Source organism: Rhagoletis pomonella, unplaced genomic scaffold (genome assembly GCF_013731165.1).
Source record: "Rhagoletis pomonella isolate Grant_MI unplaced genomic scaffold, Rhpom_1.0 Rhpom_scaffold_00002, whole genome shotgun sequence".
In the NCBI taxonomy this organism is placed as follows: domain Eukaryota; kingdom Metazoa; phylum Arthropoda; class Insecta; order Diptera; family Tephritidae; genus Rhagoletis; species Rhagoletis pomonella.
The window spans coordinates 37,082,646-37,103,285 of record NW_023458556.1 but is presented as its reverse complement, the minus strand read 5'-3'; the positions used below and the strand labels follow the sequence as shown (position 1 = coordinate 37,103,285).

The window sequence follows — 20,640 nt, the reverse complement described above, 5'->3', positions numbered from 1 at the left end:
TTTCCGGGTGAAATTTTTTTCGGGCGAAACTCAGTATAAGGCATATTAAGATTTGAAAATATCTACTTCCAAAAATGTCATTATTTTTATTGCGCTGATAAAATTTTTAAACATTTGTATGCAGACCTTTTAAACTTAAATTCTACTATCATCTGAGGTGATTTTTTAGAAAATAGATATCTATATTAAAAAAATTATTTTAGTTATTTAAAAACGATTTTCGGAGGTGTTTTCAAATCGGTCCAGCTCACGTAAATCTTAATATTTTATAATTCCAATGGAAAACCAGTACCAATTTTTTTTTTTTTGGAGAGTGATACACCCTAATGTATGCAAGTACATATGCACATATATAATATGTATGTACCTATTATGATTTAAAATGTGAAATGTTAAATCTCTAGCGCGGGAAATGCCATTGGTTGGTGGTGTGTGTACTGGGTTTCCTTAAAGTGCCACTAAGCAGCTTTCCGTTGCAGACGAACACATACTGCTGCAAGCATACATATGTATATACATAAGCGTCACGCCGGTCGCTCCAAAGTTGCTGCATCATCCTGTTCAGAAGCTGAATTTTATTTTGTGTATGTATAAAAAACGATGCTGCGTTGTAGTACATTCTTAGCATGCAACATAAATATCTCTTGATTTTTACTTCAACTTCTGTTGCTTTTACTTCTCTATAATATTTACTTGTTGCTTTTTTTACGCCATTGCGTACCCTTTTTTACTCCTCTTTCTTATGCTAATGAGTTTGATAGAAACACCGCCGCCGCCGCCTCGTACGAACAGCCAAACAGCGACTATGTAAGCGCAGAGTCATCGTCACGACAGTACCGTCAATGTGGCAACAAGCCACACCATGTCATCAACAAGCTGACTGCTGAACGCCATACTAAAAGTCTTCGTCTATCTCTCAACTTGATACTCATCTTCTGCTGGCGGCGTTGACGACATAATGCGTGCGTTTATTATGTACATACATGCATGGGTATGTTGGTCTTACCTTTTTCGGTGGCGGCGGATGCCTTTATTGTTCGCGTCATCCCGCACCATCCAGCCACACCAGTCAAGATCACAAGCCGTCAGTTACTTAGTAGAGCCTGTAAATGATTGGATATCAATACTTGTTGCTATGCAAGTTATTGGTTGCAGGTTGCGCCTGTCGTTTCTTGCTCTACCTGCAACAAAAGCGTGACAATATTCGTTCGCGTGTGTCTGGCATTCCACTTGTCACTATGTTCTTGTTCTACCTGCTCGTTGGCTTACGATTTGTTTCTTTTCTTTTTTTTTCTTCGAGCTAATGATTTTTCACATGCTTGCCTGCTTAAAAGCAACTCTAAATGTACTGAATTATTATTATTTTTTTTTTTGCTTTTGTAACTGCTTAGTACTGCGCTCGCTCCTCCAGCCTCCTATTAAGCGCTTTGGGATGCACTCTGCACTCTGGGTGTCTATTAAAGGCATTTCATTTGAATTTTAAGATAGCCACTAGTTTTCTGAGAAATCTTTTTGCTTGCGCATTATACAGAGCTGCTGCCTGCCTCCGTATACATTTACATATTAATTTATATTATGCTTTCATACATACATACATAAGTGCTTATGCATATTAATTAAAGTTCCAGCTGATTTTAACAATTTAAATGCCATCAAAGCGAGATTTATTATAATTTTTATTATCTTTAAATGTAGGCATTTCAACTATATATGTATTATGATTCCAGCTGCTTTCCAAACTTGGCGTTTGTTCTCATTCAGTAACTATGTAGTTGTTTTTGATCTATTCACTAACTAGTTGTATTTGTTCTACTCACTAGCGAGTTGTATTTGGTATAGTTACGAACTAGTTGCAATTAGATTCACTTGTTAACTGGTAAAATTAGTTCGCTATATTTTTCACAGTCACAGCAAAAAGCTGTGTACTTATTCAATTCCACTTGCGCAAATACATAGTTTACTTTTCCTCTAAGCTCTTTTCTCCCCTTCCGCAACAAAGTTTGAATACAAAGAAATTAATTTACCTTTCACGAACTTGAAAAATGTTTTAATTTATTTAGCATCACAAAAAACCCACTTATGTACATACATATGTACACATTTATTCAATGTTTTATTGGCGCGAAACTTTTAATTAAATACTTAACACACGACAAGCGATTAATTCGTGAAATTATATAGCGCTTACATATATTTAAACTAATCATACAGCAGTTGCAATTACCTTCAATACAAAGTACATATATGTATGTATTTACATTAAGCATATACCTTTTTTTCTAAATTTAAATGAAGTGAGGATGAGAAATGATGAAAAACAAACAAAAATAACGGATATGTCAAAATTTGGTACAAAAACTCGGAAGAAAAAAATAAAAATAAAAAATGTGAAGATAAATTGAAAATTCCGAATGAGCGGAATAAAAAAAAGATTTAGAAACGAATTTTTGATTGCGGTCATAATTCGGTTGAAATGGAATTTTCCATATAACATACTTGGAAGTTGTTTCCTTTCGGAAATTTGTTTACCCAAATTTTCACAATAAAGTTTTTTTGTTGGTTGTTCATCATTTCTTATCCTCTTCCCATATTTAATTTTCGAAAAGTCATATGCCTAATGTACAGACATTCGTGCTTATAGGCGGCGCTTTTTAAGGATGTACACGTTTAATCGGTAGGTGCTTGTTCAAGAGGTGCTGTATTTCTTTATAAGCTGTATAATTAAATGTAAATAATATAAAAAAATTACGCAGAAACTTTTAGCATTCCCATTATAATTTGTTTGTAAGCCAAAAGCAAATCGTTCAAACTGACTATCCACTGCCCGACAAATGCTGAGTGACAGTTAATATCTGCACTTAACAGCTATAACAGCTTCCCTGTTAACGCCCAACTGTAATTTGATTACATTAAATATACTTATTCAAGCTCTTCACTGCCAGATTACTGTTAGTTAATAAAATTTATACTCTTTAAAGGAAGCAAATGGTGGAAATTCAATAGAAGAGGTAGCAACCGCAAAATTGTGCATTTGAACGCATTTTAGCCTGTTTTATTTACTTTAACAAAAAAAAAAAGAAAAAAAAAACAATTTAAAAACACAATTTTACCCACTTTTTTGGCGCCTCTTAGTTGCCTACTGCAATTAGCGATAATAATGTGCCGCACAAATGCGTTCAAATGACATTTTTTGAACCAATGCACATAAAGCCATTGTATACTCCCCCTGCAGGGAAAACTAATGCTACCAGTAGAGTTTTTGTGCTTCAAATTTTTTCTTAAGAAAAACATTTTCCTAAGTTTTAAATGATTAAGTTTATTTAAAGTGACAAATTTTCTATGGAAAATTATTTGTCAGTGTATAATTTTTCAAATTCAAATTTCTTGGTGCCGTCGAAAAATGCATTGCCCATGTTTCCACTCATTTTGCTGCTTTTCCGTGTTAACACCCAACAAGTCCTTTTTGGCAGATTTGCAGAAAGCACTTTCGGAAATAAAAATTGCAAGTTGTATAATTTCAACTTTTTCGAGCTGCGCTAGCAATTTTTATTTTATTTTATTTTTTTGAAAGCGCTGTCGACCCATTCGAGTTTTGCCGAGTGGCGCAATTTTTGGCGAATTTGTGTATAATTAGTAATTACAATAAAAAGTTCGAGAAGAAATAAAAAAAATACTTGGTATTACATAATCTATTTTCCTAATATGAAAGCATTAGACATTTCGTGGCTGTTTTGAGCACATACATATATATTAGCATCTTTAATTAATTTTTCGAGTCATAAATTTTGTTAGAAGCATACAAATGCACAGTTGAAAGCGAAATTTTCTGCTTTTGCCGTCAATGACAGTTACACTTGCCACGTCTAGCAGCTATTTAATTCTGACTTCATGAATGCAATTTTACTTACCCAAAATTTTTTTCCTACCGGGTAGTTATTTGTAATGGCTTGGGAAATTTGCAAAATATTATCGCCACATGAATGCGTTAGCCATTTGCACATCATAATTAATATAATTACATATGTATGTACATACATATATTGTTTTAAGCGTATTTATACTTGCATATGGATGTACATATGTATGTAACAACTGTTTGGCGACGACAACTCCAATTCCTGCTGTGAAAATAGACGCACGCCGTTTACATATCCGCACGCTTACATATGTTTGTATCCTCTGTTTTTCTGTTTCACTCTCATTCGATAATGCAGTCAGTGAATTAAGTTATTTAATAGCATAATAATATCTGACGTATAGTTTGCAAGTGGAAAAATGCGTACATGACATGGTTTTTCCCGTACAGCGAGTTTTAAAGTGACGGCAATGCTCGATTTGCGAATCTGCTGGCGAATATGATCCATAAAAAAAAAAACAAGAAAAAATTGTACAAATTAAATGAAACACAACTACATAAATATGATGGTAGCAACAAATGTGTACGCATTATGAAAATGTGTTGGCTGCAAACGTTTCATGCCACACCTCTGCACACCCCATTTTCCGAAAGTAATACATCCATCAATGTCGTATGTTGTGCTTTAACTAGGCATTAACGGTCAATAACATTTTCGATAAAATAGGCGAATATAGCCTTTATTTTTACCTATTAATCATGAGACCGCAATATTTTTTCCCAATTCATACGCGCGCATCGAACAATTAAGCGATGGGTAAATGTAAGCTGACCGCTTTTGACGTCGATCCGGCTGCTCAACCGCCGGCACCACTCGCACCACTCGCACCACTCACCACCGACCGGTATTGCTCTAATTTTCATTTGCGCTGTCACACTTTTTTTTTTATTTTATGTAGTACTGCGTGAGTGGCGATTGCGGTAGCCGAATATGAGCATTGATCAAGATTTCAATTAATCTTGAATCTGTTGCTTTTGATACAATTGCTTTCTTCATGCTCATGATGGTGTGGATAATTGTAATGTACGGCCCTGGTAATTGTTTGAAATTCAGTTTTTGCCCTCTTTCTACCTGGGTAACAGTACATACATATAAACATTGTGATTCAATCTGTCCTGGTTCTTTCCTGTTTTATATTTTTTTATTTAATTGTTGCTCTTCTGAGCGTACACGTAGATTTTTATATATTTTTTTTTGAATACGCGCCGATGCTTAATTATTTATGTAGGTACGGTTTTTTGTTTAGATTATAAGCTAGTCGAAATCGATTTTTATAGATTACAATTCATTAGGGATTTGATGTATACGTAAGGGGCGTTGAAAATTAGAATTAATGAAATTCGTAATTTGATTTCATTTGTAGCGTGTTTACCTAAAATATACCTACATGTTTCTCGCCAGCATAAGTCAATATATTTGGTACGCGTAGATATTTACATACATAGCAAACATATAAGAGATTTAGAAAAAAAGATTTATTTCGAAAAAGTGGAGTTATTGAACCCATATTTGAAGATGGCAACACAGCGGCATGCCGTTTCAGAATTTAAAAACGTAAAATCATTCAGCGCAATTCTAAAAAAAAAATCTTGGAAATCGTTTTGTAAAAAAAAATACACATAACGTACCTAGTATATTGGCAAGTTACTAGAATTGCGCTGCTTGCCTTCAATTACAAGCTGAAAGAAGCAATGAAACGGGATTGGGTCTAATTATAAAATGTTGGTCATGGTATATGCTTTTTTGAAATTTGATACTAGTCGCGATCTAGTTACCTTATTACTAGTTACTGACTAGTTAATGGAATTATTGTTCTTTAAATTATTTTCAACACAATATCTCTGTTTCCTAAAAATATAATATATTTATCTCTGTTTCTTAACTTTCGAACTCAAAATATAACCTACTACCCTATATCGCACTATAATCCACACAGTTGATGTACTACGTACATATGTATGTACATATGCCTCCATACAAGTATATTATGCGTGTATGTAAGTAAATATGAATATTTCCGGTTGCTCTCGCCTAAGCGCTTAAAATATGCACAGATGACGGTAATTGCGTTGACATAAATGTAATAACTTGCGGGTATTACATTTTACATGCCGAAATTTCAGCGCTGTTAATCTTAGAAATACATACTAACATTCTAATTGCCCGAGAGTGGGGTTTTGCATACATAAAAATGCAACAAATATTAGATGAAACATACACAAATATGTATGCACACATACCTAAGTACATACATACATATTACATGCGCTGGAAATCTGTGCATATAAAACTGAGCATTTTTAAGTACCCAAGCTGCTTGTATTACAAATATTTAACACTTTAGAGAGAATAAACACATAAGTGAAAAACATAATATTCGCGATCTGTAAGCATTAACTGCAATCTCCGCACTTTCCTCCACACTCGTGCATGATGTCACTCATACGCCCTGTTTGCTGCGCTGACTTGTCCAGTGCCACTTAACCTTCCAACATTTACATATGTATGTATGGTGTATTTAATTTTTTTTTTGTCAGTAATTTAATTAGCAAATATGTACATACTATGCACGTGTAAGCTTTTGCTTAGACCTAATAAGCATTTGCGTTGCAAGTTAGCAACTATGGACAAATTTTAAACACCTTTACTCGGTTGAATATAAAAACATTTTTTTTTTTGTAATATACCAAAAAATTATTTTGCATTATTTTTCTAAAATTCAAATATTTTTTTACTATAATTTGCTCATCTACATACATACATACATACATACATATATGTATGCGCATATAAGAGTGCGCAAATTTTAGCTTTTTATGCGTCCGCGCGCTTGACAACAGATCGCGCAATCAAAATAGAAAAATTTAAACTTTGTTGCGATAATGGCCAGCTAAATAGCAGAGTTTTATATTTGCTAGTTTGTCAGTATGTGAATCGAAAGTTACTTGCGATTACACACACGGGCAGACAGGCGTGCTCTACTTAAAGTGTAGATATGTGACCATGGAATGCGTAAAGTTTGCGCAATAAGAGGACGTCATGGCCTGTCGTGATATGTACTAACGTTGTTTAGAGTTGGTTTTGATAAAATAAAAATAATTTTTGTCTATGGAAACATTTACTTTATCCATATATAATTACTTTTCACCAGTCACAGGGAGCTTACCTACCAGTCACAATTTTGAATATTTCTATAAAGGTTATATCAGCCTAATTTTTTAATAGAAACCAAAGTTATAGTTTATATTTCATAACATAAAAAAAAAATTAAGTGTTCTGGCTAAAATTCGCCTATGGAGAGCACAAAGGTAAAATATAGGGATTTTCAGTGTCCCACCAGTCGCATTCTTTCAAATATTTATAACAAAGAACTTAAAACTTGTTACCTATTTTTTGCATGATTTCCGAAGACATACAGTATTGGCCAATACATAGTACCCCCATTTCAAAGTGATATTGTTTCCCGCTCATGTTCATTTATTTATTTTTAGGAATTTTCAATGAAAATACAGTTCATTCTATAAAAAAAAACCCATACAGACCCCAGTTTTAGACTTTGTAAAAGACTACAGAAAAGTGCAACAAATTTTCACCTAAATTTCAAACATTTTTCTCAGAAGTGTTAGAGTTTTTTTGAGTACGCAGTTTTATAGCCCATTCAATTTTAGTCTAACAATATGCAAGTTTCAAGTGGTTAAAAATTACCGTTGATTTTTTAGAACTTCACCAGTCACACTGGAACGACAAAAAAAAAAATAAAAAAATATAAATATAAAAAACAAAATAAGAAATATAAAAACAAACATAAAAAATACATAAAATAGAAAATTTAAAAATAAAATAAGAACTATGTATATATAAAAATATAAAAAATACATTAAATAAAAAATATAAAAAATAAAATGAAAAATGCATAAAATCAAAAATACAAAAATGAAAAAAAGTAAAATAAAAGAATTAGTACAGAAAATAAAAATATAAAAAAGTAAAATAAATTAAAAAATTGAAAATTTAGATATAAAAAAAATTAAAAAAATACATATAAAAAATAAAATGAAAAGTATAAAAAATAAGAAAATTATAAAAAGAAATAAAGAATAAATGAAAATCTAAAAAAAAACAAAGGAAATGAAAATCAAAAAGTAAAAGGAAATGAAAATAAAAAGTTAGAAGAAAATAAAAAAGTATTTATATGTAAATAGTCACAGATTAAAGTTAAAAGAAAAAAATTAGAAGTAATAAAAATTATAATAAAAATAAACAATAAATACAAAGTTTACTAGAGGGACAAAAACTTTATTAAAAAATTAAAAAGTAACAAATAACGATTTAAAAATAATGTCTGCAATAAAAATACCAACTAAAACACGAAAAAATATGTACCTAGGAAAATTTAAAATGTTGTCTAAAATTCGAGAGCATCGACGCACTATTAAAAGTTTGCCCTAAATAAATACACTTAATCCATCGTATTTTCGGCTGCCAACACAACGCTGCTTGCTTGCTTGCTTTCTTTCTTTCCACCTTCCACCAAATGTTTTTAATTTAGTTTCACTAATTTTTTTTTACATTTTACTATACGGCACATGACTTGCTATTCACGCGTTTGCCAGCCTGTCACGAAAGAAAAACGTACACATATACATACACACACATTTAGTTGCCCACACTATAACGCCCGTCGTCGCTAAGTCGTCCCACAATGTCATATCGCCAAAATGCCAAAGCAAAGTCAAATTGAACAGCCTACCTACCTACCTACCTAAAATGTGCGGCTTGTAAGGCCTAAATACATACGTGCAAGCATATGTATGTATATATACAACAATAATAGAATTTCTTGCCTTTCTTTATTTCTTTCCCTGAGAGGAATAAAATTTCACTGTTGCTATGCGGAAAACGACTTAAGTGTGTCGCTTGGGTTTTTTCTCCTGCTGCTTGTCGACGGTATATTAATACTATGCTGCTGCTGTTATTGTTGTTGTTAAATGTTAAATATATATACATACATACATATAAATGTGTATTTGAATGTGCGTCTATTTAGCTCGTGTGCTAGCATTTACCAGCGCTCTTCAAAGCATCTCATCTTCGAGCGGCTACTTTCAGCTCTGTACCGTGCTTGCACCACAAATCTTTGGTCGTTTGTGACTCTTGCCGTTGTTGAATTTGACGTTAGCATCGCTAATGCCAATGCATAATAATGCTTTGTTGGTAGTGCTGCGTGAGTATAGTTGTTATTTTGTTTGTCTGTGACGCAATTTTTGGGGTCTTAGTATCACCTCACGCATGGCGGTGCGGTGGCAATAGTGGGTGGGCGCTGCTATCTTTGCTTGATGCTTTGAGTGTATTTACTGGCGTTTTTACATAGCTGCTGAGTAGGGGGTGTAAAGCTGTCGCTTTTTAGTAGAGGGGTTTTCTGTGCTCGCGCATACAAATGTAAATACTCTAATTTTAGATGGTCGAATTGTTTGCTAATAAAATTTTTAAATCTACATTCATATTTTTTTTAATTCTTATTTTTATTGTTTTTTTTTGGGTTGCCTCTATTCTATCATAAAAATATTAAATCAGTTTAGTCTTTTTTAGTTTTAAATTTGTTGATGCTTAGCTTCAGCATTTATCCTTTGCACTTTGTCGTAGATTTTTTCTGATTTTTTCAGTTTTATATAAACTTTTTTTATATGTATTTTGTTGTTACCCAAAAAGTGCATAACCATTAACCTACTTACATATTTGTTAACTTCAGCTTTCTTCTTTGCCCTTTTGCTACTAAATTTTTTATTTTTATTTTTATTTTTATTTGTTTGTGCTCAGTGGTCCTTCTATGCATTTGCCACTAATCTCATTTGATGTTATATTTAATACATATGTAGCTTGGTGTCACACACTTTGCGCTGCACTGCACTATACTTTGCTTTATTGTTGCCAAACATCGCCCAATTCCAACTCACACATACATATGTACATGCATGCAACTACAAAAATATTGCGATTATTTCGTTTTTTTTTCACTTATTCTTACATAAGTTTTCCAAAGCTTTCCTTGTCAGCACATGTTGCAGTGCTAAAAAATTTGTGTAGCTGTCTGGCGCCGGCATTATGTCGCCAGCCAATTTTTTGACACTAAAACAGCTTAGAATTTTCCTGTATTGCCTTCCTTTTTCACGCGCTTTCCTCGAATACCACTTTTTTGTATGTAGATCGGTCGTCTATTTTACAACGCTTTTATTTCGTCGCTCATCTTTCTGCAAACGTACGTCACAAATCGCTTGGGTCAGGCGAGTTCACATTTCACTTATTGACATTCGTACCAAAAATAGCCCAAATGCTTTTATTTGTAGATATATTTTTTTTGTCATTTTCATCTTCTTTCTGCACATACGTACGTGGGATTTCACCGAGCTAAGCATTTAAAAATACATACCTTTTCGATATGCTAATCACACTCACCTTCGGCAGGCATCGCACAGTGTACGATTTTGGAAAGGAAGGACAAAATTTAGGGAAAATTAACTCGATGGACAAAGAATTACTTTGACCTTTAAAATGACCTTCAAGTATAATAGGTTTTAATTGTTTCTCTCTTTTTTTTTGAGCTGAAACCAGTATGCAATAGACTTTTTAAATGTTGTAAACGCAAGAAAACATTTTTTTTTTAAAGTTCATTAACTAAAAAAAATCCAAAATCTTACTTTTGAAGGTTATTTTAAAGGCCGTTTTCTGAAGTAGCCTTTAAAATTTATATGCCCCTTTAAAAACAAATTTTGTTCTGAAAGAAAAAAAAAATCGGTTTGAATGGCAGGTAAATTAAAAAATCTTCTTGAGGAAACGTCACTAAATTAATGCAAATTACCTTAGGCTCCAAACCGACCTTCAACAGTTACATTTTTTCTTTTTTGCGATCTAAATACAGCATTCAATGAAATTTTTAAATAAATTTTTAAATGCGTCTGTGTGTTCTTGTGACCATGGAAATGGATTTCTTGACGCAAGAACAACAAAAATATGTGTTTAGAAAATTTTTTTGCTTTGCAAGGAACTGCTACTGCGTTCAGGCCAAAAAAAAAAATGAAAACCTGTTTTTGGGTGTCCAACGAGAAAATTTTTACTGAATTCTCCATCTCAAAAGCTTTAAAACGCCGTTAAATTTTTTTCCTCCCCTCTCGTTTTTTAGATATTTGATTTTGTCCTTTTTTCCCAAAATAAAACACTGTGCTGTGGCAGAACACCACAGCTGGCAAAGCGGCGTTTGCTACCTGAATTTTGATACATTTCACCTACTCTTCGAGTTACACAATTACGAACTTACACTGCGCATTAAAAGTACAACTCACTATACGTGTGTTTACAGCTGTAAGCGCATTTTTGGTTGGGGGCGTACCATACCTTATCTCGACTGTCGGTGTTGGCTCTTTGCCTTCCGTTTGGTTTGGCTGTTGCGGGCGCCGGTTGAAGCATTACGAGCAGTAAAAGTTTAGTGGCATCATACTGTGTTCGCTGACGTCTGTAGGCGGCCGTCGCCTCCACTATTCACACACTCGCTTCACTGCCTGCGTCAGTTTCCTATATTATTCAATACTTAAAGTTACTTGGCCCTTAAGCCATTGGCATTTTACATTTAATGTTCAACACGCGTGAAGCATATCGGTCATCCATATAGCCATTATATGTATGTACATATGTAATAGTTTTGTGCTCGCTCGTGCCAGCGCTGTTGAGTGGGTGGTTGACTGTCTGTTTACGCTGATTTGTGCTTCCGCACATTTTTTCTTTTGGCTTGTAATATATTGTTCAATTTGCATTGGTTATACATTTTTCTTGGGCTAAGCATGTTTTCACATAAATTTCAACGTGTTCTAGTGACTTTACAGGGTTATACATGTATGTACCTCCTTCAATATTGTATGTATGTTGGCTTGTCGCCTCACGAAGGGTGGTGTCAAACGTCTGTTGTTGTTGATTTATATGCGATTCAACTTATTGTCTGATACAATTTTGCGTTATTTCTAAGTTCATGGTACCCACTTGATTTCAAGCGCGCTAGGAAAAGCTGCCTGCCATTCATGGTTGTTGTTCGGCACCCTTGTATTGGAAAGCAATTTATTATATGATTTGTTAGATGCTATCGCATATTTTGAAAAATTGCGCAAAGACTATGGCCGCTGATTGGCATAAGTGATAGGATAAAGTAGTTTGGTTAAATTTATACTTCATCCACCTTTAATAAGCGTTTTTATCAGCTATTCTGATACCTTATTCATAGTTATAACAACACAATCTACGTTTTTCTTTCTTTCTTGCAGATGAAGAAATCGATGTTGTATCAGTCAGTGACAAGAAGCTACCCACAAATCCTTCGGATCGTGATCGTCGCGCCATCGAACACAAAGTCGGCTATAGGTTCTCAACAGCGCGAATTGTCAAGAACCCCAACGGCATACGCACCATACCACCACGTCGCCGCGGCTCCTACACTCTACCTTACACACCGGCCAGCAGTAGTCCGGTGAAGTCAGTTTCTACCTCACGTTATCCTTCACCCTCAAGCACACCCTATCACAGCGGTAACACCACCACCTACGCCAACAAATTTATGCTACAACAACAGGCTAACACACTAAGCACTGACGCCAATGGACATTGTCATATTATCACTAGCAGCGCTGATAAATCACGTAAGCGTCTCACCATGAACAGCAGTGCCAACAGCAGTGCTGACGTCAGTCGCGATCTGGATTATACGTTGCCGCCGAGCAAGAAGCATCGCGGTAAGAAATCATCAAAGCACGGCCATCACAGCAGTAGCATAAGCAGTGCGAGCAGCACGCAGAGTGGCGCCAACGCTGCTGACGCTGTGAGTCGTCACTTTAGTCTCGACGAGAGCGCTGATACCATTGAGAAGCGCAATTTGCACAATGATATGGAACGACAACGGCGCATCGGGCTGAAAAATCTATTCGAAGAGCTGAAGAAACAGATACCCAGCATTAAGGATAAAGAGCGTGCGCCCAAGGTGAATATACTACGCGAAGCGGCCAAGTTGTGCGAGTCTCTAACGCGCGAGAATCAGCAATTGTGTGATACGAAAGAAGTGCTGAGGGAACAGATGCGTAAGCGTCAAGAGCATTTGGCGCGCTTACGTAGCCTTTTGAGAGATTGATAGCCGTTCATAGGTGTGCGGCCGACCAACGCGCAATCGGATGTTGGTGTTTGTGAGGACGAGGAGGAGGAGGAGCAGGACACTGAAGGTGACGTCCATGATTCAACTAACGATAAAGTCAACAATGATGGAGGAGGAGAGCAGGAGGCGGAGAAGTGATGATTGCGTGCGTGTGAAAGGGTGGGCGGCGGTGTCGCAAACAGAAGCGTAGCAGCGGTCAAAGGAAGGCGCGTAAGTCAGTCAGTCAGTCAGTCAGTCGGTCAGTGTTCCATGAAGTAGTAGAGCTTGTGAAAATTTAAAATTACGTTGAACTGTGTGCGTGCGGTGCGCGCTTGCCTTCTCGTAGTAGTTTGTTTGTAAAATATAACTATTTTGAATTTGTATACAAGCTGTAGGTGCCGCCGCCGCCGTCGTCGAGTGTCTTTGTGCGCAGCAGCGCCGGCAAGATATCAAACGGCAGGCGTGCGGCTGGCGCGCGCTCTCTTGCTGAAAGTGTGCAGAAGTTGAAGTTGGGGTAGTTGAAAGTGTTATTTGAGGATAGTTCGTATCAAATGTGTTTAACATTTATAAAATTAAATGATGATATGAAATTTAGACCTTTAACTGTAAAAACTACTAAACATGCTACTATTAAAACTATTTACTATAAACTAATTGATTGATTTTGTTAAAATGTAGACGATAAGTTAAACAATTTGAAGCATTGAAAAGTGAAGCAAAATACAACTACTTGTATTGGAAGAATTAGTATATTTAGACGCTGAAAAGAAAAAAAAAACAACTTCCTTGTAGTAACTTTTAAAATAGTTTTTCTTTCGTAACTTTTTATGTGCAAATACTTCTTATATACATACATTTATATACTTATGTATTTAAAATCAAGTTTTAGAGCGATTGGGGGAGTTACAAATTTCGAGCGGCAAAGAGGACAATTGTTTATAAAATTTCATGCGATTGCGTTGTCTTCTTTTTCTTTATTACTTTAGCAAAAAAAAAAGCTCCGCCCTTTCGCGGCTTTAAGCATTGCTTGCAAAAAGTTTAAATTTGCTTCCATTGCAATGCCTAGTGGTTAGTGTTTTTATATATACCTAATTATATTTTATTAAAATTACTATATATACTTACATTTGTATATTTGAAATTTTTGTGATATCATTTTTCTTAACCAAAACAAAAACAAACAACTTAAAGTTAGAGAGAAGAAAAACAAAAACGATAACAACAAGAAACTAATGTGACATGAATTTGAGTAATGTAACGAATTGAATCAAGAAAAAAAAAACCTAACTGGACAAAACAAATATGTACCCCAAGAACGAATCAATGAAGAAGTTGATTACATATGTACAACTAAACTTTATACCTAAGAAACAAAAAAAGTTAAAAAGAAAGAATCGCAACGAATGCGGCTTAGAAGCGGATAAAACAAAATCTATATTTATGAAATTTCATAAAGCGTTTGATGAGCGTAACGGGCAACAACAAAAACAACAACAAAAACAAAGCGTACATTTACCACATTAATAAAGAACGAATATAGCGGCGGCATCTTAAGTGGGCAGCGGCGTTAGCGAGCGCTTGCATCTCCAGCGCTGCTGCGGCCACGCCCCGTTAAAAACTTCATTTACTTGAATAATGAAGGAATGAATTTGAGGTTACAGGCTTATTTAGTAGTAACACAAAACTAATTCATTGTAAAATGCATACATATGCATACATACATACATAAGTATGTATGAAAGAAGCGTATATGAGCTATAAAAAAAAATAAAACAAAATATCTTTTGTTTACATCAATTTCACTTGATTTGATTTCGATTGGCTGTAAAACAGAAAAGAAGAAACACTAAAATAGTGCTGAAATTTGATTTTTGCAAAATATTGAACATAACTTTTTTTTAAAATGAATAATTACATACAATACTTATAACTTTCTATACACACACACACACACACCTATACATACAAACTAGAACATTGTTAACTTACATAAATACGTAGAAATGTAGAAAAAAGAATTAAATATGAATAAAGCGCATTAATAAGCTACCATTTTTTATAATAATGAACACAAATCTTTCTTTTTTTAACAAACGATTTCGATTTGGTGATTATTTTTAAAACCACCCCACCAACAACAGCAACGGCAACTACCACAATTTCTGGAACTTGTTTACACTTATTTTTTAGTAGCTTTGTAGGTCGCTTATTTTAAGAAAACGCCGGAGGGGAAGAAGAAGAAGACAGTTTTGAATTATTTGCTCAAAAAAAAGTGAGTTATTTTTTTCTGTTTTGGTTTTCTTAAAAATAATGATTTTTAAATTTTGTAGCAAATATGTGAACCCAACTATTTTTTATTATCTATTAAATACTTATGCTACTTATATAATAAACATAAACCTAACACTAAAATAAATGCTACGTACATAAATATTATATATACACATACATACGTATAATAATAAACTGCAAGTTGAGACGGGTTAGTCGTTTAAGGCGTACGTTTCAAGTCGCTGCGTGCGCGAATTTTCAGTGGATGAATTTCTAACTTTCGGTCTCAACTGTTTAACTGTCGATGTAATTTTTACTAATAAGATTTATTTACGTGCACGTACATACGTACATGAAAAATATAAATTTATATAACTAATATATCTATATACATACTTACATATATATATGTATATGTATATATATATTAATATGTACATGCATACCTAAATATATAGATATACAATATGTATGATATTAAAAATACTATATACTATTATATACATACGTACATATATTTGAAATTTATAGCATTGCATATGTATGCTAGTGGCAAAAAAGCAGCATAATGACACACACAACACAGTTAAATAAAGAAACAACAAAAGAATACGCTATTATGTAGTGTAGTGTTTTAGCATTTTGAAGATCGGACGCATTTTTTTTTTTTAAATAAATAGATACCTAGATTTAGTAGCGAGTGGTGCCTTTTTTATACATTTGCTATTGCATTTGATTTTTACGCTCTTGGACAATTTTCAATTCTTTATTTTTACACACATCGAAAAAGCCAGCACATACTCACAAAAAAAAGATACGATTTTTTTTATTATAAGTGATTTTTTTGCCGCGTTCGGCAAAATTATTTTCGAAGGCGTTTAGGCGTGCGCTATACGCGCTTAAACTCATTTTCAGTCCTGAAGAATGCCATAACTCTACATAATTTGCTCAAATTGTTTTTAAACTGAGCCACTCGCTGCTCTCGCTTATACATACCTAGATTACTATATGTGTATATCCATACACATACAAATTGATACCACTAACGTCAGCGTAAAAAAGGATATTTTTTTAATAAAAACTTAAATTCGTACATAATACAATAAACGGCTTGTAAATATGATTACAAAATTATAAAATAAAAAAAAAATTATTGCAAATGCTTATGATAATACGAATACAATTGTTTAAATAATAAATATATGTACATACATACATATGTAGCTATATAATTAATAGTTTATACCACTATGAAGAAACGAAGAAACGCAAAAAAGAAGAAAAATGAAATCTCATGTAATGAATTTCGAAATGTCAAGCAATTTCAGCATACAAATTATATACAAATAGTAAAAGAGAAAAGAAAAAACCACAGCAACTTCCGGTACAACAAAAAAGAATACCCTTTTTATACAAAAACCAATGTCCATAGAAATATATATTACTACTTAAAATATGTTTACACATATGTTCACAAAAACACACAGCCACACACATCGCAACACACCCATACATACATATATATGTACACATGTACAATACACTGCGTACACATAGTAAGTTTATAACAAAAATTCTATTTTTCTACAAAGGTAAGAGAGACCCATAGTGAATCATTTTTTGCACCATGCAAATTACTAAAACAAAAATTTAGAAGAAAAAACTAAGCGAAACGAAATGAAGTTGTACATGCGTTTATATACATACATATATTTTCTTATTTTTTTTGTTAATTTTTTTTTATGAAACTTAAGTATATTATACATTTTTTATATTTTATAATAATAATACAATATACATATTTATAGCAATTTCGGTTTAAATAAAGCATTTGAAATTTACAAAAGAAGTTTGCATAATAAATAAATCATGCAAATTAACCACACAGTGACTCAAAAGAGCGTTTACATGTTGATTTTTTTTAAACATATCGTTATGTTTTTTAAGTAAACATTTTTTTATTTATTTTTATAAAAATATTGTTCATGCTATAACCAAAACCATACAAATAAAAGTCCCAAACTATTAAAAATTAAAAAAATCTAAAAATTTTCATTAAAATTCCCAAATTTTTTATTTTAATTTTTGGACAATTTTGGTGTATGTCGTTTTGTTTTGAGCGGTTCTTAATATGCGGTGTAAAAAAAAAAAATTAAAAATCATCGCGAATTCTTAGCTGCTTCAAACATGCACTTTGTTTTACTATAGAATTTCATGCGCTATAAAACTGCATACTAAAATTTCATGAACTTTTTTTGAATTTTGTACAAAGTTTAAATTTTTAATTGAAATGATTTTGGTTTTAAGTAGCATGCACAAAATTTTTATAAAAAGATGAACAAAAAAATTTTAACCTGAAAAATATTACGAATATTAAAGAAAAATCACTTGTGAACGCTTCTTTGAGTGACTGTAGCTAGTTTGCAAACATCTATGTATTCAACTAAAAGATGAAATATAATAGAAAAAATAAACAAATATTGTAAAAAACAGTTTCAGTTGGCATTAAAGCGAAAGCTCCACCCTAACGCGCATTAGCTACAGCAAACACAAAAATAAGAAACAAAAAATATATTTGCAATGAGTTGCATTAAATTACGAAAATAATTTATCAACAAAAATAGGTAGAGCAACCAAAATCTGAAATCCTCGCATAAACTTTTCATATTTTTTTACACACCTGAAAAGTTAAGTTTTTTTTTTTATATTTACAATACAAACCGAAAACATTCAAAAGCATATAAATACACTGTAAAAATAGCAAAAACAAAAAAACCAAAAAAAAATAGCAAACAAAATTGTTAACAAAAAGAAGAAAAACTAAGAAAATAACTTGAAACTTGCATGCAACTTTTCGCTAGTGAATATTTTTGAAACGTAAGTTGAATATGCAATTTGGAATATACATACATATAAACAAACATACTTATATATAAAACTTTTCCCAGAAAATATATGCATACATATAGCATATGCAAAAACAAAAACAAATTGCAACCCAACATTTATGTAACGGTGAACTAAAAAAATACAGCATTGTTTGATAGGCATTTTTAGTTGAATTCTTCGCTAAAAACAAAAATTACTACTTTAAAACGAAAACTTATGAATCGAACGAATACAAAAACAAAACACTTAAAAATTTTAATAAATAAAAAGCTGACAATAAAATGCTTGTGCAGATTTTTTTCTCTATTCACATTATTTATTGCCATTCGCAAACACCTAAAACTACATACATACTTACATAATTATCTTGTACTTTTCATTATTTTCCCTCGGTGCATGCTCTATTCAAGCTTGCCTGGACCGGCGTCTGGCTCTGCCTAAAATTGGCTTCAAATGCAAACACGCAAATTCGCTATTCGTTATACTCGACTCGCTTAATTCGTCAATTTTGTCAGATATTCAAATTCAAATTCAATTACAATGCACACATACATACAATAATTTTTATGAATCGCATTCATCGTTCGATTTCGATTTGGTTTGGCTCGCGGTTGACCTACAAACAACTAAATCATTTGTGTTCAAAACTCGCTCAGTTTGTGGTATATACAATGGACTTTAATTTTTTATTTTTATTTTTTCAAAATAATGCTATGCATATATATACATATGTATATATATATATATTTTTTTGGTTATTGCTAAATCATTCACGTGTTTTTTTATTATTACATATGTACATGCATACATATGTAGTTACCTATGTATGTGCTGCTATAACTACGATCTACGTACGTATATGCATACATAACTACATTTTTATTTAGCTTTAATTTCTTTTGTTCTTGTTTATGATTAGCTATTAAAGCGCTTTTTTATCTAAAAGTTTTCTATTTGAATTCTATTTGTATGTACAAAATATTACTTAATTGTAGGAGAAAGCAAAATATTAAAAATTGTTTGTGAAAAAAAATGCAAAAACATGTAAATAAAAATGAACTTTTTTGAAGTTGAAAGTAAACAAAAGCACAAAAAATGCACAATTGACTTTATTATTTCGAAAAAGGAGATAATGGGAATTGATTTGTTTCATCCGGTTTTGGTTCATTTCTGTGTTGCTTTCGTTTTCTGCGACGTTTGGTGTTTGGCTGGGTATTTTACTGACTACGTTGCGTTACTTTATTGCGTATGCCGATTTGTGCATTTTCGTAGCTTCTGCTTCATTTTCGGCTCGATTTTAGAGGGCAACACTGATTTCGATAGACTTCTTTATGTGTGATTACGTATCCGTAAGTATAAGGTCTCCATAAGCTACAGATTTTGAGAAAAACGTGGAATAATCCATCTATGCTTCACGAAATATACTCAGAAGTATAAGTTTTACATATTAAAAAATACTGTTTTTATTATCGACTGTTGGGATCTGTGTATATCGGATCAGTGCTGGGGGGGGGGGACGACGAACTGCGCCGCTACTTACAAAACGAGAATGCACCAGCTCAATCTGTTGAAATTACAAGTAAGGGCTTGTTCGAGTTGCAATCACAGCCGCAGTGTTGCGCGAATTATTAAAGTATCACGTTCTGTGTGAATTTCTAGTAACTTATTATAAGTTGGGCAGTTGCAACGGTGCTTCAAATTTTCATCAGTACGGAAGTAATGACGCTTTTATTTCGCGCCTCGAACAGGCCCTAACTTTATTGCGCTTTCTGGCATTGAAGAAATTCGCCCATAGGTATTACCTCCTCGTTAAAGGTTGCCAACTATTGGAAAATAGTTAGAAATTAAATAAAACATTATACTATGGGTGTCAAATGAAAGGAATTTTTGAAATCCCCTAACAATATTTTTGAATAGGGTTGCCACCTATTTTGAATTCCACATTTATTTAATTTTTTGTTTATAAAATAAAGGTACTAGTAAAATTGTATTCATGAATACTAAAAGAAGGCTCTTAAGCAATGATTTGCTTTTATACCAATTGTTATCCCTTAGGATATTAGAGATAGGCGACCACTTATTTTCGATTCTACTAAATTTAACTAAAACAACACAATGTGGGTATAAAATTAAAAATATTATTGAGAACATTAGTGCGAAGATATTTTCGATGAGGATTGCATTGTATTTTGAATACAAAAATGTATTTTGTTAATTTCAATAAGAATTTTTGAAGTGAAACTTCTTAATCGAGTTCGGAGATGGTTGCGTTAAATATTTAACACCAAGGCATAAAATCTGTATCGTTCGATCGATTTTTAAAAATGAGGTGTCACATGAAAGGCCTCGTCCTTCGGGTGTGCAATATGGTTTTAGTTCCATGAAAGGAGTTGCCACATG

The 20,640-nt window shown here is 33.0% G+C and overlaps 1 protein-coding gene and 1 long non-coding RNA gene across 3 annotated transcripts in view; both read left to right on the top strand.

The window, feature by feature from the left end:
• LOC118733557 (myc protein) overlaps positions 1 to 14,774 on the top strand; it is a 73,956-nt gene extending 59,182 nt beyond the window's left edge. For both annotated transcript variants that reach the window (XM_036462994.1, XM_036462995.1), the window contains exon 3: positions 12,224 to 14,774. In XM_036462994.1, coding sequence (XP_036318887.1) covers positions 12,224 to 13,080 — 857 coding nt within the window. In that variant the 3' untranslated portion in view covers positions 13,081 to 14,774. The remainder of the gene's footprint in view (positions 1 to 12,223) is intronic.
• A 3,379-nt stretch (positions 14,775 to 18,153) lies between these two features.
• On the top strand, positions 18,154 to 19,273 carry LOC118733556. The gene is made up of 2 exons (XR_004992269.1): positions 18,154 to 18,366; positions 18,399 to 19,273. It is a non-coding gene; the product is annotated as an uncharacterized LOC118733556 (long non-coding RNA).
• The last annotated feature ends 1,367 nt before the right edge of the window (positions 19,274 to 20,640 follow it).